Source organism: Schistocerca gregaria, chromosome 1 (genome assembly GCF_023897955.1).
Source record: "Schistocerca gregaria isolate iqSchGreg1 chromosome 1, iqSchGreg1.2, whole genome shotgun sequence".
NCBI lineage: Eukaryota > Metazoa > Arthropoda > Insecta > Orthoptera > Acrididae > Schistocerca > Schistocerca gregaria.
Genome location: NC_064920.1, coordinates 199121984 through 199146923, shown reverse-complemented (window position 1 = coordinate 199146923; position 24940 = coordinate 199121984). Strand labels below are relative to the sequence as shown.

At 41.9% G+C, this 24940-nt stretch overlaps 1 protein-coding gene across 4 annotated transcripts in view; it reads left to right on the top strand.

The window, feature by feature from the left end:
- Positions 1–24940, top strand: part of LOC126336694 (huntingtin-interacting protein 1-like) — a 462476-nt gene that overhangs the window by 346785 nt on the left and 90751 nt on the right. For all 4 annotated transcript variants that reach the window (XM_050000659.1, XM_050000677.1, XM_050000651.1 and 1 more), the window contains exons 2-6: positions 11664–11727; positions 19267–19466; positions 22097–22254; positions 22346–22407; positions 23407–23547. In XM_050000659.1, coding sequence (XP_049856616.1) covers positions 11664–11727; positions 19267–19466; positions 22097–22254; positions 22346–22407; positions 23407–23547 — 625 coding nt within the window. The remainder of the gene's footprint in view (positions 1–11663; positions 11728–19266; positions 19467–22096; positions 22255–22345; positions 22408–23406; positions 23548–24940) is intronic.

The following is a 24940-nucleotide window of genomic DNA, read 5'->3' as shown; positions in this document are numbered from 1 at the left end:
ACAAAATATCTAGAGCACATACTTTCGGATGTATTTTAAAGCTTTCTATAATTTCGAATACATACTACGTTAGGAACACACCTAAATTAAGCTTAACACAAAGTTTGACATTTTTGGCTCTTCAGATTACGGTGTACAAATATGGAATAGTACATTCGTTTAAAGTTTGTTCAAGTTAAAAAAATAATGGAACGTGTAATAATTCATTCTCAAAGGAAACGGTATAAAACATAAGAACACAACAGAAAAACAAAGGGAAATACACCATTCGCATTCGTGATTTCCTGGTCATAAAGGTCACAGTTCGTAGTAGTAGACGGAAAGTCATCGAGTGAAACAGAAATATACGGCGTTCCCCAAGGAAGTGTTATAGGCCCTCTATTGTTCGTGATCTATATTAACGACGTAGGAGACAATCTGAGTAGCCGACTTGTAAAGTCATCAGATGATCAAAACTACTTGCAAAATGGTTTAGATAAGATATCTGTATGGTGCGAAAAGTGGCAATTGACCCTCCATAAGGAAAAGTGTGAAGTTATTCACATGAGTACTAAACGAAATCAGCTAAATTTCGATTACACGTTAAGTCAGGCAAATCTGAAGGCTGTAAATTCAACTAAATGCTTAGGGATTACAATTACATATAACCTAAATTGGAATGATCACATAGATAATATTGTGGGTAGAGCAAACCAAAGACTGCGACTCATTGGCAGAACACTTAGAAGGTGCAACAGGTCTACTAAAGAGACTGCTCACACCACCCTTGTCCGCCCTGGAGTATTGCTGTGCTGTGTGGGATCCGCATCAGGTGCGACTGACGGGTGACATCGAAAAAGTACAAAGAAGGGCAGCTCGTTTTGTATTATCGCGAAATATGGCAGATAGTGTCACAGACATGATACGTGAATTGGAGTGGCAATCATTAAAACAAAGGCGTTTTTCGTTGCGACAGGAACTTCTCATGAAATTTCAATCACCAGTTTTCTCCTCCGATTGCAAAAACATTCTGTTGGCGCCCTCCTACATAGCGAGAAATGATCATCACGGTAAAATAAGAGAAATCAGGGCTCGCACAGAAAAATTTAAGTGCTCGTTTTTTCCGCGTGCCGTTAGAGAGTGGAACGATAGAGAGAGAGCATGAAGGTGGTTCATTGAACCCTCTGCCACGCACTTTGTTGTGAATAGCAGAGTAATCACGTGGATCTAGATGTGTGGGATGGCAGGAGAAGGATGGGTGAACGGGAGGTCTTTCTCGTTGCATTTGCGTCTTGAAAATTACAGATTGTGCACCTATCGAAATATTGGCGGTTATCAAAGACGCCACCCAGCTGCATTACTGTAGGTTACTTGAATACTGTGACGTTAGTTCGGTAGCAGTATAACGTGGTTAAAAAATCTAGCCTGTTGAGGTTCATGTTTATGATCGAGGTTTATCTTTATGGTCGTAAAGCTGTGCACGAAAGTTTTGGTAATGTTCTCGTTGCAGTTTCGCTGACTGCAACGTCCACCATCGTCTTTAAAAGCCATCGCAAACTGAAGAACATCACTAGCATATCGCCGCATTTTATCTTTATTCTTCAGCCGTTTTGATGGGTTACGTGGCCTTTTTCTGGCATATCGTAAAAAAATTGACATTTATTCCCTCATCTTTCTGGCGTAATTACTAAACTCTGTGCCCTTCGTCAAAACCACTGCTGCCTTCTCTTTTTAAGATATTTAGACACTCTAAGCACATACAATCATTCGTCCAAACACACCACTAATAAACTCATGTTTAAATTTAATCATATGATGATGAAGAAAGCAAATATAGGCCTATGCACCAACTGGTAATTAAGACTGTTGTGTGGAGTTAATGGTAAGTGAAAAATTCTAATGATATTAAATTTGCTTATAATCTTGCTTTACTAAGACGCATTCAGTATGGCAGTGTTCAGAAACAAATCAATCAGTATTTACTGCCAGGTATCACTACTCCACCACATACCTTCAGAAATTCCAACGAGTAATATACATGTACTGTTAAATCTAATTTCAAACTTTTGCTGTCGAACAAGTGGGGCCGTAACAAAGCGTATAGACTCTAGTTGAATATATTTGGTCTGTGAGAAAGCTTTCTGTTCTCGCTGTATCAGGCTAAACGGTCTGGTTAGTTGCAATACCTTCCATTGTTAAATCACTCTTCAAGAAGTTGGTTTATTACTTTTAAGTACATCCCATTGCATATAGTTCCGAATTTCTGGTAAGAACTCCCTCTAGAATGAATTAACGGCAATGTTTGTGCCAGTATTGAGATAGTTCACTTTCAATGCACAGCGGGTTTGTTAATATTGAGGTCGCAGGTGTGTTTGTCATTGTCTCCTGCATGGAGGATTGCCTTCTGCCGTGGGATGCTGTGCGATCTCTGATGGTCCCCGATGGCCAATCTTCATCGTTACTGCAAGTAGTGGCCGCCGGAAACGGTTTGAAACCAATTTAATTGAAAATTGTTACTCGTATAATCTGGATCCAGCTCGTTGTAAGATGCAAAACAAAGGTTTCAAATAATCCCACAGCATAGATCTACCAGTGTATGGGATTTCAGACGAAAATCCACGAATATTGACCTAAGAAAGAGTACAGGCCCGCCTGAATTTGTTTGCCAGCGTACTCGTTTATTTGGACGTTTATCACGCCGAAACATAGTGCTGTGCCCTTAAGTTGGTAATAACTATCTTTTACTTTCGACTCGAAGCCATAATGTGCACGTAACTTTTTTATCCTTTTACCTGCACACCACCTTCGCAGTCCAGGCAGCACGCACGATGTTCTTTTAGTGACAAAATTGTTAGTTCTTGACATCTGCCCTTTCAACTGTACGTGTCCATCATCTATGAAACGTCACTAAGCTTCAAAAATATCGTGGTCAGCATAATATTTCCAAAATATCTTCAACTTCTCTGTTCTTGATCTTGAAGCTTTTTCCTATTTAAATACTTCTGTCCGCACTTAAAACTCTCATTCTTGTAGTCTGGCGTCTTTTAGTCATTCAGCGTCATCTTGTCCTTTAAATAAAGCGTAGCTTGTTATAAAGTTTGTCATATGATTCTAATACACCGCCATAACGCGCCGACACCACGGCAACTTTCAGCCCTTGACAGTAACACTCTAATCTTACGGCTTTTTACTATATTACCAGGCCCTCCATTTTACAAATCTCAGTTCATGTTGCTGCTCCGCTATGTTACTTTCTTACCGTCTTCCCTAAAACTGTGAGCACTAGCACACTTCTATTCTAATTTACTCTGCACTGTCAATTGGGTCGTCGTCATCTTTCGCTTAAAACGCAGATTAAATACAATCTTTACTGAACACACCATGAGAAAATTAACAGTAATTATTACATTATACGAATTACTATAACTTGAAACTTTTCAAAAACAATTTTTTTGCGCCAGAAAAGAGTATCATCTAAACACGTAATCAAATGTTATTAAAATTTGTCACAATGGACAATAGAAATATTTTCTATATATGTTTTCTTCGAATAAAGTCATATCATTAAAATACAAGCACCACAAAACTCAACATGTCAATACTGCTTTGACGTTTGTAGGTCTGCTATGGAGTCAACAAACTATGGTCGGAACTCTAATACAGTGCACTGATAATGGGAGTAAGAAAAATGTTGTGTTGGCTGCGCGAAAATGCGAAAGCCTGGATGGAAACACGTCGCATTGGATACGTTTCTGACATTCCGATACCGTTTTCAACAGAACGAACACTGCACCAAAAAGGAAGAAAAGGTAGTATGATGGAAAAACGTTCAGACAACATTCTTCCAGCAGTTGTTCTGGCGTTGGTATTGACCTATGGTAAACGCCGCCAATGAACATCCTCTGAGTTTCTGTTGTTACCCACGAGGCCTCCTTTGTATATTGTAAATTAGGCTAGGAGAACCACTGCCCGTTCCTCTCGCAAAAACTGTTCATTTGTAGAAGGGGGAGCGAAGAGGGTGGCCGGGAGGGGGTCGATGTTTTGAAACTTGCTGGCGGATCAAATTTTGTGACCTGCGGACCATCTCGTCAGCAGCGCTTGTAGCGCGCCTGGAGTCAACACTATAGCGTCCGTGATGTTAATGTTCATGCGGTAACGTATCCACGAATGACGTTCCTTTCTCGACACGCTTTGGGAGTACTTTCATTTTATGTTTACCGCATCCTCAGATGTGTATATTTATGTACGCATCACGAACATTGCTTCTTTATTCATGTTTTATAGTAGCTGCTCTCTCTCTCTCTCTCTCTCTCTCTCTCTCTCTCTCTCTCTCTCTCTCTCTCTCTTAGCTGCTCTCTCTCTCTCTCTCTCTCTCTCTCTCTCTCTCTCTCTCTCTCTCTCTCTCTCTCTCTCGAATTTATTCCGCGGGCCACATAACGCTCACGTGCCACCGGTTGCTATCCATGTTGTAATTAGTAATGCCCGTTTAGCAATCCGTTTAGGTTCTCCAGAAGTAAATTTTAAATGTGTCGATTTAGTTCCATTAAGAAGGACGCGTTGAGTTGCGTGTGATAAGAGGTCCCGTTTCCACTCACAAATCTGGTCCAGTGCATTGTAAACTCTTCCATAGTTCAACATACCTCATTCTTACGACATAGGTGTACGGTAACTTAGCACTCCTTTGCATCAGCCACACCTACGCCTCCATGTTCATACGCTACAAGAATCACTGTCTGCTCCTCTCGCAATAGCTGTTCATTTGTAGTGTGGGCGGCTAAAGAGGCTGAGATTGCTGGGGGGAGGGGGGGGGGGGGAGGAGGAGGTGGTGTGGAAGGGCTCGGCTCTGGTGCTATCTCGTAGTTTGTATAGTGCCACCGAAATATGAAAAGATGTTTATTTCTTGTGTCAAGAATGAATATTTCGCTCTTAAAAAAGCGTGCGCTGGCTTGAACTTCCTGGCAGACTTAATTTGTTTATCGGAGTGCGACTGTAACAGGGAACGCGGATAGTGCTCTCGGCGAACGAGGTGTCCAGGCGCTATTCACGACTGGCACTTGTAGATTCCTATCTGTCCGCATATTTCATACTAAGCAAACTTCGGGAAACCTCATCTCGTACGTTACTGGACTGGCACTCTTGCAAGAAACACTAACTTGGAGAAGTGACTTCCGCTCCTAGACTCCTGTTTATATGATAAGCTTTGTATATTTACGTAATTTATGAGCGAGTTAGATTGATGCCTGTTCATTCTGGACGTCAGTAGAGTACCACCTCACGTCCACATGACCAAACTGGGTTCGTCGCATTGCCCAATAATGAACGGTAAAAGTTAGACTATAAGGGCTGATCATCCTACAAACAAGTTTGAATATAGTACCAGCATCACAAGGGCTGTAATGTGAATTTTAGATATTGCTGGGAACTGGAATATTTATTTGTTCGAGAATACATATCAATGTAAACAGAATAATACGCCCAAGGCAGTTCCTTATTGCCTTTTTGCTTTATTCTTTGCATCGTTTCTAGTTGCTTCAATGAAGCTTCAATGAAAATAATTTCTACTGTTGAATAAATTTCATTAAAAACTGTTTACAGGATGTCTACGTTCGTACTTAGGCCTGCACAAAGTGTTTTTTTTTTCATGCATTGTAAAACTTAAATAATTTTTCGGTTTATATTATCTTTCGCGGTAGAGCATTTGTGCAAAAAATATGAAGTCTTCGAGCAGTTTTCGCGTTGTGACGATTCTAAAACAAGCCATGAATCAGAAATCTTGGTATGTACGTTTATGTAGATTGTATAGGGAATTAGTAGAAATCACAGTCGAGCGATGTCTGCTAGTGGTAATAGGCAATATCATTGTACAGTTTCAATCCGTACCTAGTTTTCTTCAGCTTTTTAAGCTCTAACTAATGGTAAACGACAGTTTATTCCTATTCCTAAGAGTCCACGATTTCAAATGATTCACGCTATTTCATCTCTCCATTGACAATCGTGTCGCTTCACACAATACTCCATTGGTAACACGTGCGTTTTACGGACAGATGTGTCGTGGTGTTCTCCACCGCAGCGTACAACCCCAAGCTGCCAGAAACATTTTCCTGTGTGGTGATTTACTCACTACTTCACGGGCGATTGACCGTAATTTTACTCACTGTCTCATCCTTTGGTCTCCACCATTCACGAAGTTTTATGCGACCTCAATGACACTAGAACCTTTGTGTTAATCCTCTGGACACATTCACGTAGACATCCTTGCCAATGATTGCACTGCAGCATTAGCTATGGAAGCCTCAACAATAGACCTGCTCCCAAGACAAATCCCAGAAGTTGACTTGCAGACACCTATTAGATGCAATATCTTACAGAATGGGGACAAAATTGGATGACCAATATACTGTATGTCCCAACGAACTCCAAATGATAAGCCTCCAACAGGAAGTGGAGAATGTCACTTCGAAGCTGAGATTCTTTTGCCGCACCCATATTGGTCATACTTAAAGCAAGACAACTCTTCACAACGTATTTGCAGGGCGACTCAAGGCACTCCACCACATCGATAAAACGTCTGCATCGCACTTGGTGTACAGCGTAGATCGCGTCTTGGCGAATCATTGCCACAGATCATAACTGACGATGTGATGAAAGCAACTTGAGATTTTATGTTCCTTTGGGAAACTGAATATTAACAGTTAATTTAAAGCACTCATTTTAGTGGACTCGCGGGATAGAATCGGGTAGATAACATCTCCTGTTAATTTTCCCACAGTTCTGATATAAACCACCAGATTTTACCTCCCTAGTTTGAAATCTGTGATGATTGTCACTAGACGGAAGACTTTGGATTATGTCTCTTACTTACGGTATACTCATCTTGTGTGGATGCAGTAGGGGGAAGACTGGAAAGCGACATAAAGTGGAAGGAACATTGAACGAAATTAATTTCGTGGAAGGCGAATGGGGTGGGGGAGTTGGGATTTGGTTTATTTAGAGGATTCTGGGAACGTGTGGTTCATCTGCAAAGAATATTGCATACAGGACACTTCAATAACCCATTCTTGAGCTCCAGTAGAGTGTTTGGGTTCCCCAGGCCCGATCACAGGTAGACATTGAAGCATTTAAGACGCGTTCTAGTGGATTTGTTAGCGGTAGGTTCAATCAACATGCGAGTATTACTCAAACGGGAATCCGTGGAGGAAAGAAGACGTTCTTTCAGCTGGCCACACTTCCGTGCCCGCCAAATCGTCTGGCTTTTCCCAGTTAAGACAGGGTTCCCACAGAAGCGTACAACAAGCGACACGACACGCGGCGGTGGATGATGATGACGACGACGACGACGACGACGACGACGACGACGACGACGACGACGACGACGACGACGACGATGATGAATGGCGTTTGTGAGGGACTCAACAGTGTCAGTGTTCGTCTCTTTGTCCTCATTTTCGATGCGCCAATACAAGCGTTTTGCGAGTAATATTGAACGTGACCGCGAAACACAGTTGCCGAAGTTCAGAGAACTGGCGTCTGGAACAGACTGCAGAACGATCCTACTGCCACCAACGTACTTTGCGGAACAGGAAAGAGAATGACTAATAGTAGTGGTACAATGTACTCTCCGCCGTGCACCGCGTGGTTGCTTGCGGAGTAAGTTTGTAGATGTAGAAAGAAATGTAGTTGCAGGATGCCACTTCAACCTCAGCCCTGATTCTGGAGGACTATGTGGCCTCACACTTCTTTCCTCTCGCTGCTTTTCGTTTAACGGTACCGTCCGTTCACTGTTACGTGTGTCATTTCTTGACCCGACTCTACCCGTTTTACTGGGAAAACCCTTCTGAAGGCTCGTTGAGAATAGGATAAAGGAACGAATACCCACAATGTTGAGTTCCTCAGAACCACCAATTATCGCCATCCATCTCAGTACGTCTTATCGGTTGTTGCGTCCCATCAGTGGTAACCCCGGCTGGCTGGGAAGAACCAGCCGATTTGGCGGGCAGGGGAGTGTGGCGGGCGCAGTGGAAACAGCAGCAGCCGCTAATGGAGAAGATCCAGTTAACGTTAAGCAGAGTGGCGCAGTTAAGCTTTTACGCTCGTCGCTGACCTACGAGGCCACGGCGCGGCTCTAGCACTTAATTACGTCTCGCTGCTTCCGTCGCCCAGAGTGTCTCCAGTAAGCCGGACCGTGGGCCGAGAGCGTTGGCTGCCCGCTGCGCAGCCTCACTGTCAAACCGGATAGTCCCCAGCTTTCTTCGTTTATAACCAGTAAGCACTGTGGTCAGTGTAGCGCATCTTCGTGTAGCTTTCTGCGAAAATATTTCGATCGTCGGCATCCGAAGTTGGCCATCGCATCGTACACCAGAACGATGTAATCCGAACTTTGAACCGTTATTCCGAGGCGCACAACATTGGGGATCAGGTAACTCGTCTTTAGCAACACCGTAGGGTTTTCAGAGTTCGCCTGCAGGGACAGTTAATAAAACGGGTCTATACAGTGTTTTCAAGGCACTGGAGCAGGTACGAAAGGAACACAGCAGGAAGTTTCTCATCTGCTCTGACTGTTCCCTATAAGCCGTACAAAAGATGTACTGATTAGGAAAAATAATTCAGACTATACACGATTTCCCACAGAAAATCCAAAACAGAGACCAGGACGTGATTTTCTGGTGCGTACCACGACACGTCGGGACGCAGGGAAAGGGCGTACTGCAAGAACCATTCTAATGACGGTGGTGTAATTCGGTGTGGCGTCCCCAGTGGGCCTAAGACATCGTCTCAGTAACTCCAACTAACTGTAGTACTATTCATTCTTATTCTAACTACACTACACAATGCAATTTAAAGGGTTCAAATGGCTCTTAGCACTACTGAGGTCATCAGTCACCTAGAACTTAGAACTACTTAAACCTAAATAACCTAAGGATACCACACACATTCATCCCCGCGGCAGGATTCGTATCTGCGACCGTAGCGGTCGCGCGGTTCCATGCTGTAGCGCCTAGAACCGCTCGTCCACACCGGCCGGCATTTAGTCACTTGTGCGAATCACCATCATTGTCTTCCATTGCGGCGCAGAAGTTTGAAATGTGGGTCAAAGTTACCTAGAAACTTTCTCTGTAATAGTCACCCTCGGGCTGGGCGACGCTTCGAACGTAAAGCTGTCGGCATGCGCAAGAAAAGAGCCAGAGCTCTGAAGTTGGTGAGAGTTGTAAGGTGGGTTAATGATGGCACATTGACGCCAAAATCATACCACAATTCTGCCAAAAACCACCGCGGAATTCAACACGACCGGAAGGTCGTCACGTCTGCTCTTACCCACATTTCACCGCAATGCCCATGCTGGTTTTTTATCGTTGGTCGAGGAAAAATTTCACACACACCGGCGCTCAGCATCAATACAAAAAAGCCTCAGGGGGCGGCATATGGGCATCAATGGAACCCTTGGAGCGTTGATTCACACATACATCTTGCTTTCCAAAACAACTGTTTGCTTTACGTTGAGCAGCAGGACGACGTTTTGACAACCTCTGACACTGCTGAGAACCCCTGCCAATGGAGCCGTTCTCCCAAGGACACTGTGTGGTTACAAACGCGCATTCAACACGACCACACCCCTTTTGGAGTGTAGAGCGACCGCAATTTTTGCTCTGGTATACAGGGTGGAAATCTCTAGGGACTGTTCAAACTCATTCGATGATTTTCAACATGGATCCAAAGCAACAAAGGCTATTTATTCCGTTTTATTTCGCGCTTTTGTTGTGGCGTGTTAACGGGGAAATAGTACATTGCACATGCTTATTCGCCCGGTTAATGAGCGAATAAAACGTCAAAGGGTACCTCGAAGATCACTTCCCGCCCCCATCTTCCCCCCCCCCCCCCCCCCCCCTGGCCTCCCGCCCTTCCCCCTCCACCACAGTTTCGGCATCATCCTTGGTGCCACCCCACAATGGGCACTTTAAAAATGTACCTGTGCAACGACAGCCAGTAACTGATGTTAAGGCATCTCTTCCGATACAGTGCAACAGCGCGCGCGGTTGTGGATTCGTCAACGACCGACCCCATTCTACGAAACGGGGATTGGTATCTGATCTGCCAGTGTGATAAAGGTCCTAACGTATTTAGGGAGAAACTTTTGAATGGAATCTTTCCATGGTCCCGTCGTGGTGGGTATTGGGTTTTCATTTGACTGCCCTCATCTAATAATTTTAATCGTCCATGAGTCCCTATAGGTTCGTGGTGGCGTATCAAAGTGAAAGGTAGAGATAACATCTGTGAGAGTCGGAGTAGGGTTGTCAGATTAATTCTTATATCTCTGCCCTATTTATATTATGTGAATATGGCGTTTCACGTTGTAGAGATGAGGAACTGTGTTCCTACCATTTCACATCTGGTGCTGGCTTAATTTTGATGATATTTTTTTCTTTTACTATTGTTTCAACCTGCCATGTGAAATTTAAGTCTGTCTTGAAAGTAGAAGAAAACGTTTTTACTTTATCGTAGACCCTGGCTGGCATCCCTATCAGATATTTGAGTAGTCATGTGGTCCCCCCCCCCCCCCCTCCCCATCTTTGTCCATGAATGTTTCGTTGTTGCCATTTATTTATTTAAATAAGTAATAAATAAATGAATAATATATTTACATGTAATAAATACTTACTGGTGATTTGGTTAATATGTAACACAGGTTTTCTCAATTTGTCTTAAAGTATGAGTAAAGAAAAGTGCATTAATAATGGAACAAATTTCGACCTCGAGCTACATTTTAGATAAGTCTGTTACCACCACTTTCATTTCGTGTTTACAATCGTTGGCTTAAGCAACTCGCAACTAAGTTTCATCTCTGGACGTAAACCTAAATCATGGGCTACGCAACAAATCAGTCATTACAACCAGGTTTGTGATGAAAGGAGGTCGACGACACTATCAGTCTCCAACTCAAATGTTGTAAGACAACTCCAGAAAACCTAAGTGTGGCTGCCTGGAGGTAACAATAAAAAAAATGCAGTTAGAAATTACAGTGAAATTAATAATATTTCAACAAAATATTTCACTCATTAAATATTAAATTATGTAAGTGAGCAAGATCAACTAGGTGTTTGATAATAGCATGGCACAATAGCTATTACTGAAACAAGCAACATCACTGTACATTCTTTAGTTCCTGCATATTGAATAGTTTTAATTAATTTTGTGCAAATACATTGAGCCACAAGGGTCTTCCACATTCACACAATAAAATGAAGTAGTATGGTGTTTTTCATGTTCATTATTTCATTTATTCTACTGGAGTTGTCGTTTTTTTTATTATGAGTGCACTAGATTTATATGTGGTTAAGTGGATAATTGAAGAATATTATCTGTCTCGCGTGTGTATTGATAATATGTGTAAGTAATTTGCCTTTCCCTATTCTGTTTTGTTGTGTCCATGTAATTTATATTTGCTCTTACACATCTGTATAAAGCTTATATATTCTTCTCTTACAGTATTGTTTCGTATTTGATCTCTGAGGGTTACCCTTCTTAAGTCAGATATTAAAATTTTGTCTATTCTTTTATAGTGACAGTTAAATAACAATGTTATTCTTGTCTCTTGTGATAAATTTTCATAGTGTTACTGCCAGAAGTTTGGTAAATTTTATTATTCTCCTCATTTATATATCTACAACGATCTGTTTTCTTTGTTACAGGCCATCAGTATCAGCAAGGCTATCAACAATATGGAAACTCCAGTGAAGCAGAAACATGTGAGAAGTATCCTTTTTTTACCATAGAACTGTTTATTGGCGTTACCACAGTACCATGGATAGAAAATTAATTTTTCCTGTGCTTTGCTAGATAGGTAACATCCATGCGTATGCTGAATGTTAGCTAACAGTTGCTGCCGGCCAGTTCATTTGAAGTGACTGCCGTGGCTTGTATGTCAGTATAACTGCTTTTTTTGTATTTTCTCATTTGGTCTCGTGAAAAATCAAAGATATTCACTGGGAATAAGGTCAGGAACTTCAATGTCAGTAGCCAGTGAAGTAAACAGCTAACAATAGATGAAGTTACTCGTGCATTCATATGATGATCTGCATAGTTGTTCCTGCTTGTACTGCAATTTTACTGACTCATTTGCAGGTATCCATACAATTTACAATATGATAAAAAGATCAGTTGGATTTATAACACATTCAAATATTTATTAATACTTCAGCCGCATATGCGTTTCTTTCTTCTTTCGCTTGTTCCTTTTTTTCCCGGAGGGACGCAGGGTCGGCGTGGTTAATCGGATTTGGCAATGTTAGATTAAAGGGTGACCGGGTGCCCTTCCTACCACCACCCTGTAACACCCCCCCCCCCCCCCCCCCCCCAGGACGGAAATACACTCCTGGAAATGGAAAAAAGAACACATTGACACCGGTGTGTCAGACCCACCATACTTGCTCCGGACACTGCGAGAAGGCTGTACAAGCAATGATCACACGCACGGCGCAGCGGACACACCAGGAACCACGGTGTTGGCCGTCGAATGGCGCTAGCTGCGCAGCATTTGTGCACCGCCGCCGTCAGTGTCAGCCAGTTTGCCGTGGCATACGGAGCTCCATCGCAGTCTTTAACACTGGTAGCATGCCGCGACAGCGTGGACGTGAACCGTATGTGCAGTTGACGGACTTTGAGCGAGGGCGTATAGTGGGCATGCGGGAGGCCCGGTGGACGTACCGCCGAATTGCTCAACACGTGGGGCGTGAGGTCTCCACAGTACATCGATGTTGTCGCCAGTGGTCGGCGGAAGGTGCACGTGCCCGTCGACCTGGGACCGGACCGCAGCGACGCACGGATGCACGCCAAGACCGTAGGATCCTACGCAGTGCCTTAGGGGACCGCACCGCCACTTCCCAGCAAATTAGGGACACTGTTGCTCCTGGGGTATCGGCGAAGACCATTCGCAACCGTCTCCATGAAGCTGGGCTACGGTCCCGCACACCGTTAGGCCGTCTTCCGCTCACGCCCCAACATCGTGCAGCACACCTCCAGTGGTGTCGCGACAGGCGTGATTGGAGGGACGAATGGAGACGTGTCGTCTTCAGCGATGAGAGCCGCTTCTGCCTTGGTGCCAATGATGGTCGTTTGCGTGTTTGGCGCCGTGCACGTGAGCGCCACAACCAGGACTGCATACGACCGAGGCACACAGGGCCAACACCCGGCATCATGGTGTGGGGAGCAATCTCCTACACTGGCCGTACGCCTCTGGTGATCGTCGAGGGGACACTGAATAGTGCACGGTGCATCCAAACCGTCATCGAACCCATCGTTCTACCATTCCTTGACCGGCAAGGGAGCTTGCTGTTCCAACAGGACAATGCACGTCCGCATGTATCCCGTTCCACCCAACGTGCTCTAGAAGGTGTAAGTCAACTACCCTGGCCAGCAAGATCTCCGGATCTGTCCCCCATTGAGCATGTTTGGGACTGAATGAAGCGTCGTCTCACGCGGTCTGCACGTCCAGCACGAACGCTGGTCCAACTGAGGCGCCAGGTGGAAATGGCATGTCAAGCCGTTCCTCAGGACTACACGCAGCATCTCTACGATCATCTCCATGGGAGAATAACAGCCTGCATTGCTGCGAAAGGTGGATATACACTGTACTAGTGCCGACATTGTGCATGCTCTGTTGCCTGTGTCTATGTGCCTGTGGTTCTGTCAGTGTGATCATGTGATGTATCTGACCCCAGGAATGTGTCAATAAAGTTTCCTCTTCCTGGGACAATGAATTCACGGTGTTCTTATTTCAATTTCCAGGAGTGTAGTATATCCCAACTGTCTGCTTCGAGTGTAATCCATGGAATAATGCGAAAGTGGTCAGGTGTCTGCGAGCCGTGTAACTGAGGCTGGACATGGCGACCAGCCCGGTATTCACCTAGGGGATGTGGAAAACCGCCTAAAACTCACATCCAGGCTGGCCGGCACACCGACCGTCGCCGTTAATCCGCCCGGCGGATGCGATCCGGGGCCGGCGCGCCTACCCGAGTCCACTAAGCAGCGCATTAGCGCTCTCGGCTAACGTGCTGGGTTATATGCTTTTTCTTCACTACATGAATATTTAATTAAAATTGTAGAAAACTGTATTCAAGCAAATATCAGTGAATAGACTTAATACTCATACACTGAAGTGACTAAAGTCGTGTCGGACCTACTTTGCTTCGGCGTAGTGCAGCAACCCTCCGTGGCACGGATTGAACAATGGAGGTCCCTGTAGAAATATTCAGCCATGCTACCTTTATAGCCGTCCATAATTTCGAAAGTGTTACCGGTGCAGGGTTTTTTTTTTTTTTTTTTTCACGAACTGGCTTCTCGATTTTGTCCCATAAATGTACGATGGCACTCATGTAGGGCGATATGGATGGTCAAATCATTCACCCTAAGTGTCGAGAATGTTCTTCAAACCAGTCAGGAACAGTTGAGGCCCAATGACATGGCTCATGTCACCCATAAAAATTCCGTCTCTATTAAGCAACATGAAGCTTTTGAATGGCTGCAGATGGTCTCAGAGTAACCGAACATAACCATTTCCAGTCAATGATCGGTTTAGTTGGACCAGAGGACCCCTCATCATTATGGAGCCACCCCCTGTTTGCACAGTGCCTTGTTGACAACTTGGGTCCACAGCTTCGTGGAGTCTGTGCCACTTTCGAACGCTACCACTAGCTCTTGCCAATCGAAATAAGGACTCATGTGACCAGGTCTCGGTTTTCCCGTCGCATAGGATTCAATCGATATGGTCACGAGCCCAGGACAGGCGCTGCAGGCAGTGTCGTGCAGAGCATCAAAGGCACTCGTGTCGGTCGTCTAGTGAGCAGCTTAAAACAGCTGCTGCGTGCACACAACAGAAATAATGAGCAAGAAGCGATCACAAAAATTAGTCTGCAAATGTTTTGGGCTATTTAAGACGGCGTCAGGCCCTGCCCACTATGGCTTCATAACGTACAGCGAAAGCTTATAGCTCCATTCCCATGTGTAAGAGCGAAAACTTTGCGTACTCAAGCCTGAATTGATGCGTCCCCAAAACCCTTTCCACACCACCCCTACCGTCATACGTTGTCGCTCCCCCACTCACATTCTCAAAATTTTTGTCAGTTGAAATGCAATAATTTTTGTTTCGGCTGCAATTAGGCATTGAAATAATTTGAATGGCGACAAGTGTAAATTTGTGCTGGACTGGGACTCGAACCCAGGTTCCCTACTTCTCGCTAATAGTCGCCTTGACTGCCAAGGCAATCTGTACAAGACGCCTGTCTGATCAAAATTCCAGTTTTGTCGCACACTACTGACATAGTGCCCTCTGTCCGTCATAGCAATTCCTCGCCAGCATGTGCCTTAGTCCGGCAAGAGTTCTGGAATGTGTGAATTTGCAATGAAGAGGCGTTCTGGCTGTCAGGCGATGCTCGAAAGAACAGGCACCATAGGTATGTATGGCTTGACGGTCATAAGATCTCATGAGTGCGAATACACACTCTCCCATGAGCTCCTGTGGGGCTCCAGCCAGCAATGAGTACGATAGATAGGAGGCGCCGTGTCTGTAGTGTGCGACAAGATAGGAATTTGGTTCAGACAGGAGTCGTGTCCAGGTAGCAAAGGCGATCAAAGTGACCTTGGTGAGAAGCGGGAAATCTGGGTTCAAGTCATTGTCCAGAACAAATTTTCGCTTGTCACCACTGAAATTATTTCAGTGCCCAATTGTAACAAAAGTCAGAAATTATTTCATTTATCACAGATACAAGTATACACAGCTGCAGGATCACGAATGGTGTCTGTTCTTTTGGGCATGTCCAAACACCACACATACATAAATTCTTGCCAGATCTTACTACATTCTTCGACCACCGTCCTTCCTTCAAGATTCCCAGATCTGTGGTTGTCCCTTTTGTAAACTATGCCTCATCCACCCAGCCAGTGGCAAAATGCACAACACTATAAGACATGAAATATTAGTAGGCATTAGCGATCTTTCTGCTCAACACTTTAGTAATTTAAGCCCTTAAAAACTTTAATCCACGTGGAATACTTACATTATTAGCATTGAAGAAGTATTTGATACTCTGTCCTATTTTTCTTCTCAACTGTTGACACTACAGTTAAGTGCAGTCGGTTCGGAAGAAATTTGCATTGTTGGTTTTAGTATTCTTGTGAAAATGGAGGGAGAGGCGTGTACCATCAGTTACGAGAAGAAAACTGTGAAACATTCTTAGGAATATCAAGGAAATATTGTGAAGAAAGCCAAAATTCGTGGAGAGGAACACGTGAGTTATTGAGGCAAAGCAATTCCGAAAAATGTGTCCGCAAGTGTCGACATTTTCTGCACATGGAATGCAAGGATGACCACTACCTTTCTATGCAAGGACTGCGTCATGTCTAGTAATGTTAAAAAAAAAAAAAAAGGAAAAAAAAACGCCGAAGAAGTGAGAAGGGGTGCAGGCGTGAAAAATCTTTTAGCTACTGTGTCCTCGTTGGAGACAAACGATTTGAGCCATATAGAAAAGCTTTTCTAAGTATTTGTGCAATAACTCATGCTAGAGTTAAAAGAATTAGCAAACTGCTGTGTAGTGTACAGACACCGAAAGACGGAAGAGGGATATGTAAGAGTGTTAATGCTATGCCGCCAGAGGAAATTGTCAAAATTGCAGATATCAGATCATTCTCCATTAAGGAAAGTCATTATGGTAGCCGCACTATGCACTACATTGACTGTGAACTATCTGTGAAAAACATGCACCAACTTTTTATTGCCAAACAATCTCGTCAGTGAGTTACTACTATAATGTTTTTCGTGAAAACTTTTCACTTGCTTGCGGAAGACCGAAAGTGACACTTGCTGCACCTGCGAAGAGTTGACGTTAAAGATTAAGTCAAAAATACAAAATGAGGTAGCAAAAGGAGCAGCAGTAGGCGAGAAGATTGTCTACGAGTGAAGATCCAAGGTGGTTTCATAACGCTCTGCAAGATTGGAAAAGGCCGTTGGAGACTAATCCTAGACATACTGCGTGTGGATTAGACTGCACGCAAAATAATCAACTTCTTGTGTCGCGGTGCAGGAGCTGTTCTACTTGCGCCAGCTGACTGTTGCAGTATTTTGTATGCATAATCTGCATACAAGGTCATCTCTTTTTTTTCTCTCTGTCTCGAAGGAAATGTAAAGAAAATATCAATGAAGTATGTATTTTTCTATTAAGCTACATCAAAGACCATATTGCCCAGGAAGTGAAAAGCTTACTTCTGTTTTCTGATAATTGCTTGGGGCAGAATAAACACAACACAATGATCGTCCTGTATTTGACTCTTGTGGAGTTAGGCCGATTTGGGAAGATTGAACATTTTTACCTTATCCGCAGTCATTCATTCCTGCCATGTGATAGGAGGATATTTGGGGTAATAAAGAGAGCTTTGAAGAAAGTAGAGAGCATGTACATAATCCAAGAATTAATGGAGGTTATAGTAACTGCAAACTGTAAATTTCATCATGCAATTGGTGGATGGAGGTGAAATAGTAGACTTCAAGAAGTGGTGGCCACCAATTTATAAGACGACTTGCATTTCTATTGAAATGTCGAAATGAGATACTCAAAGGGCTGATAAGGTACCACTAAATATTTCAAAGTTTCATAATTTCTGTTATAAATTATCGATGCCAGGAGTTATGGAATCAACACAATTCATTAATGCGCTTCAGACCAACTTCTCCTTGAAATATGACCAAAAGAAGCAACCACAGTTGCCAGATGATAAGTGTTAAAAGGATACGAAAGTGCCTATTGGTGTGAAGAAAATGGAAGACATTAAACAATGTGTACAATTTGTTCCTGACAGTGAAAGTATGCCATCCTTATGGATGAAATATTAACTTGACCTACAGCAAATATGCAAGAAACATTGGGTGGACTTCTGTACTGCAAACATTAAATACTATTTTGTTTTGTTCCTTGTTTTTTTTTTCCTTTTGTAAACAGTTTAATCAGCAAAAGCATTCAAATGTGTTGTATTACAGCTCTGCAATAAGCATAAGAACAGTGTATTGTATTCTAAATAAAAATAGTTAATTTGTTCTGGTATTTTTGAAAATTTTTGATCAAATTTATTGATTGCAAAAACAACCTAAATCAACAGCATAAGAAGTTTTTTGCAATGCAAATGGGTTAGCATGTACGTGTGAGATGTTGACAATAAACCTGTTGAGTGCTACTTAATCTTAAGGTTAAGTTTCACTTTATTCTAATAATTTATGTAGTAGGCTACTTATATTGTTTTTCTCACTTTCCTTAAAAGGTGCTGAATGTGACTTAGGTAGTTTTGTAATCAGCAAGTCATTTATAAAATATCACAACTACTGGGTCTTCAGTGATACAACACATACATACAGTTTGTGTGTCTGACTTGAAAATCTACAGCTGAGAGTGCTCATATGTGCAGCATACAGTGATGTTCTTTATTTTCTGTGCATGTGGATCCTGTGTTAGCCATACAGTGATATTGCTGGATGGAGAGAAAAGATGGTTGTTAAGTTCACTGAAGCAAAGTTGAGACTGGTGCTATTACTCAGATTTTGCATTTCTGTATTAACAATTTTTATGGTTTATGAAATGATTTAGTTGTGTGTGAAAATAATTCACCAGCATACAAAGATGAGAAAAATTCTTTGTCCTCAGCAGAATTGTCAGATGCACAAGGTGGCGAGCTTTACATGAGGATGGCATCCACATTTTTCAAGTACTTGTAAGTGGAAGCTTTGGAGTCATGCAATAGATGTGTAATCTACAAATTGTCAGCAAGATTTGCATTAGTTCTCACCAAACTACCATATTGTACATAATAAACTACCCTTGACAAAAGTGTTTATGTGCCTCATTGACAATGACCAACAAAACAGTTGCTTTCTTTTGTTTCAGTCCAGACACTAAAAGTGAATACCAATAATGCATCACTTGTAGCATGTGCTTGTTGTAAACAGAAGTCACTAACTTCCATACCTGGCAAAATTTGGGTGCTGCTTAAGATTTCATGATCGGTGGACTGCATTGCAGATTCAGTGAGTTTTGCTCATAATTAAGATTTCAGCTTGTGACAAAGGCCAACTTTGTTGTTGTGCATTTGTTGCTAGTCGTCATTAAATTTTCTTACCACAGATTGCATAAAATTATGTTTACCTAATCAATGAAATTGAGAAACATCATGGCTAAATATATGTCTGTCAGGTAAAGATGATCCAAACTTGAAAACAATAATTTTCTAAAACATGTAGACCTTAACGTATGCCAGGCACAATCATTGGAACATTTCAAGAAAAAGGTGGAGCAACTTTCTGGGCATGTGTGCTGCGACTGCCTTTGCAGGACAGTCGTATTGTTGCATGGAAGTTCTGTCATGTGCTGCACAAGGTGCTGAGAGAAGGCCACCCACAGGTGTTATCTTATTCACAACGTTACAGAGGGAAGATTGAGGACCTGGGGAAATATTGGGTGAGTAAATATTCTTTAGTAAAAGTTTAGCAGCAATGTTTCCACCCATTTGGTTTGCTATGCTCTTTTCATAAGTATTACATTTGATTTCTTATGTTGTTCTTGTTCTGTCTAGTATAATATTAATTCTTGGTCTCCATTTACCTTAAAAATAAGCTTAATGATAAAAGCCAGAGTTTTGAGATACAGTGTAGGATGCAAACAATGCTATTTAAAGATTAACCATTAGTGTTTTCTGTTGCTCCTGATTACATTTTTTTTGCAGGTCTAGATAGCTCAAGTTATATTTTCCAGAAGTTGTGGGAGCCACGGCACTATAGGTACCTGGATGGTGAACTAAAATATTACGTTTTTAAAGGCATTCCCTACATGTGGGTCAAACAGAAAACAGACGGTAGAAAACAGAGGGTGGTTAACAAATGGTATCACAAGAAATAAATTAAATTCAGCGTATGGAAATATTTGATATGGTGTCCTCCAAGGTATGATGGTTGGGTGCCCCTGTTCATTACCTAGATAATGATTTGGCAGGGCTACTGAAGGACTCTTGCTGATGACACAAGTTTAGTCCCACTAATAGAGGGCTCAAACACACCCATTCGAAATGGAGCCTCACACCCATCCAAGGTGCAGCCAGGAGAACAATGGAACAGGCATACAAATGGTTCACAGCAAATATCTTTAACTCTTACTCATACAAATCTTCACATTTCCAAACAAATAAAAGTGGCTTACAGGTGCTAGAAGAAGAGACCAATTGGCATGCGTTAGATGAGGCTCAGTTGCTGAAATTCATGGATATCCAGGTGGATAGTAGTAGCATACTAACAAAGTGGCAAGTTGACAAAAAATCTCAGTTCTTCTTGCTTTATGCTTAGAAATCTTTCCTGGAACCAAAAGGTATTCATTCACTGAAGTGTGCCGTAAGAAAATTAATAATCAAACACCTTGTAGCAGCCTCTACATTGTCTTTGGGTATCTTAAACTGGGAGTGCCAATACATTTACATTCTGATGGAGTTTGTGATTAAAAATGAGTGAATTTAGGATGAAGTGTGCAGTTCACAACCACAGCACTAAAAGTAATAATTGCCATACTAGACCACCTGTCTAGGGTTCAGACTGAAGCTTTATATTTTATTGCAAAAGTCTGAAACAGGTGCTGACAGACATTGGACAAGAAATAGATAATTAGCAGATATTCAGACACATAGTGACTAGGTGACCCTGCCATATTAACCATTCCTTCTATAATTTGTCAGAGTATTTCAATGCTTGTCTGTGAGTTTCAGATTATGATAATGTTGAAACTAAAGTGTGTTTTTTTTTAACTTTTCAGTAATAGATAGTTAAAGTGGTTCCTGAAATCAGCCATAATTCAAATCATATTGAGCAGCTGTGTTATTTTCTATTGACAAGATAGCGGAATCTGACAATCTGCATTACCTATATTCGATCTTAAGTAGCTTTTCTACTCATCTTTAATCTGCTGAAAGTACATTCACAAGATGCTACAGTCACTTCTTCAGGTGGAATGGGGATTAATGAGAAGTTGTGCCAATACTCCTCATGAGCCCTTCCTGCTCGAATTTAGAAGCTGTTCTTTTGCTACATCAGCTGTATCATTGTTTCCGTATATTTGATACAAAAATCAACTGCTTATTTCTCCAAATGAAACAAGAGAATCTCATTTAAGATGGTCCCGACACAAAATTAAAGTGAGATGAAATTGTGTGCTTTACATGAGATTTGTTTCCCATTTCTCTTATTTATTGAATAATTTCAAGCACTCTAGCTCAAACGGCTTCACTCCAGTCATCAGTTGGCAGAAACTGACAAAAATCAGATGTCTTCACTTGCCAACCTTGGAGATCTTAATACATCATAGCGGAGTAGAAGCAGAAACTCCAGTGCTAGACATGAGCTAGTTGTGTAAGTGGCAGCTGAATAAATTGAGCATGCTATTGACACACAGCCTCTGTGACATCTGTTTAGTAGTAGTCCTTTCTTTATGATGCTGCTTGGGTAGAATTAAACTATGACAACAGTGTGTTTCTTGTCTCATGCTGAAGGAAAAGCTTCTTGTTGCAGGCAGAAGATAGGAACACGTGAGATAGGAGTGCTTGTGTACCTTTGCCAGTTAATTGTTAAACTGTCATTCTTGTTTCAGAAACAGATAAGTTGTAACTTTGTAATCTTACCCATTCACAGATTAAAACCATGTCACTGATTAGGCAGTAGGAGAGATTTCACTCACACCCGGAATCTCAATGATTCCAGACTATTTAGCAAATCATTTTAAACAACTGCAATTCCCAAACGAGGGTTCATCTGCAATAGCAATAAAGATGGCTCAAGGTGGGGGGGGGGGGGGGGGGGGGGGAGAGGAGAGGAGAGGAGACAGAGCAGGAGAAGAAGGGAATGAAGAGTGTGTGTGTGTGTGTGTGTGTGTGTGTGTGTGTGTGTGTCCATTACCTGTTAATTTGTAACTTAACTTGTTCCACATTCTTAGTGGTTTTCCTTTGTGATGGTATTAAATGAATATAATGTGTGTGTGATTAAGTTAGTGAATAAATTGTGTTTTTCTCAATCACCTATACAAAAATCTGTTATTAACTATTTTTATTACAGTGCCACTTGAGGGAGGGATATGGGAAGTTAATACAAATTTACTGCTCATTACTGGTGACAAAATTGGACTTCCATAGACGTAATCCTCGGTTTCCAGGAAACATGCAAGTTACTCAAGAAGAACTTGAAAGTATTGGAGAAAATGATATAAATAATTAGTAAGCATTTTATTACATATTGTAATAGGGAATCTTGCTCATGTTGTTTGTACATAGTCCAATTAAAAAAACATTTGTTTACTGCTTTCAGCTTCCAGATGTCAGTGGAGATGTTTGACTACATGGATGAAATTCTAAGTCTTCAGTCAGCAGGTAAAAAGCAACTCCTTACAAACTCTAGTTACGTATCTGCATATTGCGAAACAAAACATTTCCCCCTATAATTACGAAGTAGAAGTTTTTAATGTGCATTATTTTGTGTCAACTGCATGAGGCTACTACGTGTTTAAGTAGCGCATCAGAGTGCTTGTGAAATTTTGTGGACTTAATACATTTGTTTGCCTGGCCATCTTCTGCAGCAGCTGTTGTATACCAATTACAATTACTTCTTCCCAAACTAAATGTACTGTAGTGTAATAGTATTTTTCACCAGACTTGTTTCATTCCTGCTTACAAATCATCTTGATTGGTCATTGGTGCTTTTTCCATGTTGATAACAACAAGGGCAGAAGCACTGGATGTGAGAATATGTAAGTGCACCCATGAACACACTGAAGATGCTTTGTAGATACACACATCTGCTAAAAACTATTAAATTGCAGTAAGTCTTAAAGCTCTCTCTCTTGTGCATGCGCACACGCACACGCGCACACAAAGTAATACAGTGAAACTTCCTGGCAGATTAAAACTGTGTGCCTGACCGAGACTCGAACTCGGGACCTTTGCCTTTTGCGGGGAAGTGCTCTACCATCTGAGCTACCAAAGCACGACTCATGCCCGGTCCTCACAGCTTTACTTCTGCCAGTATCTCGTCTCCTACCTTCCAAACTTTACAGAACTAGCACTCCAGTAAGATAGGATACTGTGGAGACATGGCTTAGCCACAGCCTGGGAGCGCTTCTGTAAAGTTTGGAAGATAGGAGACGAGATACTGGCAGAAGTAAAGCTGTGAGGACCGGGCGTGAGTCGTGCTTTGGTGGCTCAGATGGTAGAGCACTTGCCCGCGAAAGGCAATGGTCCCGAGTTCAAGTCTCGGTTGGGCACACAGTTTTAATCTGCCAGGAAGTTTCATATCAGCGCACACTCTGCTGCAGAGTGAAAATTTCATTCTGGAAAGTAATACATTGTTCACAAGCTGTTTTGTTGTTTCAGTTTTTGGACAATTAGACATGTCCCGGTCAAATTCAATGACTAGTTGTGGACAATGTCGCCTTGCTCCACTGATACCATGTATACAAGACTCATCACAACTCTATGACTATTGTGTGAAAATACTTTTTAAATTACATGCAAGTAAGTGCAATAAATATATATTCATATTTTTATGATTATTGCTCAAATTAGAGTTTAATATTAATCCTTGTCTGTCTGTTCTCACCAAGTTTCTAGTGATAGTGTTTTACAGTTTTCTTCTGACTTGACAACATTCATAACAATGAACTTTTATCCTGTTCCACTGAATAGTTTTGCTTGTATAAGTTTTAAAGGGCTTATTTTCAGTGGTTGATTAAAGTTGAATTAATTGACTCTTGTGCCATTACAAAATACTTTGCTGTTGACAGTTTACTGGAAATAGATATTCATTGTAACTTACCATGTATCTCTTCCTTCATTTTCAACAGTAATGCAATGGACTCAACTGGATGTAAAAATACAGAGAAAGTACCTTCTTTCACAAAATGATGCTGGTGCCCACCAAGATGTTTTGACAGTGATGAACTGACAGTTTTGGTTCCATTTGTTGTATTCGAACTGATTAATGCTATATGCTGTCATTTAATCAGGTCTGGCTGTCTCCAGTCTCTTATTCCCACCCACAAATCAAACTTGTGGGTGGGGAACAATTTTAGCCCAAAATAGGAATTACATCAGCTGTAGATTGATAATTTGGAGACCTTGCAAAGTTGTATTTCAGAATTGAATTCTGTTCATTGGGAAACATTGGACAATGTGTTTAGATCTGAAAAAGGTGACTGTTTGGGGATGCCAAACCATATTTGAAGAAAAGTCCTCCTCGTCGTTAAAGTGACAGTCGGTACCACCATTCAAAATTGGACCAGATTCCAATGGCTCAAGTGCAGCTGTAGAGCTCTAGGTTAGCTCTCTTCAGGGCATAATGTCATTAAACATTTAGATACATCTGTGTGTCCCAGATAGTTTACTTTCATTTTTTCGTTTAAGTGAAATGGCACTTACCAGCACTGTTCCTTAGACATGTTACCTGTAATTGTTTAAAGGCTTCTTCCAACTGTTTCATATGTTCTTCCATATTCTTTGAAAATTCAATTACATCATCAAGATACATCATGCAGTTTTTTTTACATATCCTTAAAGCACTCCATCCAAGAGTCTCTAAAATGTAGCTGGGGCTTTTTTCAGTCCAAACAGCATTCTAGAATACCTTTAATGTCCCCATAGTGTGGATAAGCTGCATTCTGGAACTGCTTCACTCTGATGCTAGCCACTCTTCAAATCCATAGTAGAGAAGTATTAACATTGGCCCTTATTGTTAAGTGTCTCTGTAATGTTTGAGATGGGATACACGTTGGTGATTCTGTGTGTTAAAGAAGTGAGAATCACAACAGAACTTGTATTTCTTGGTACTGTCTGATTACTTTCTGGGCACAATGACAATGTTTGCACTCCAGGGGTTATCACTCTACTCAGTGATCCCGTAAGCATAATG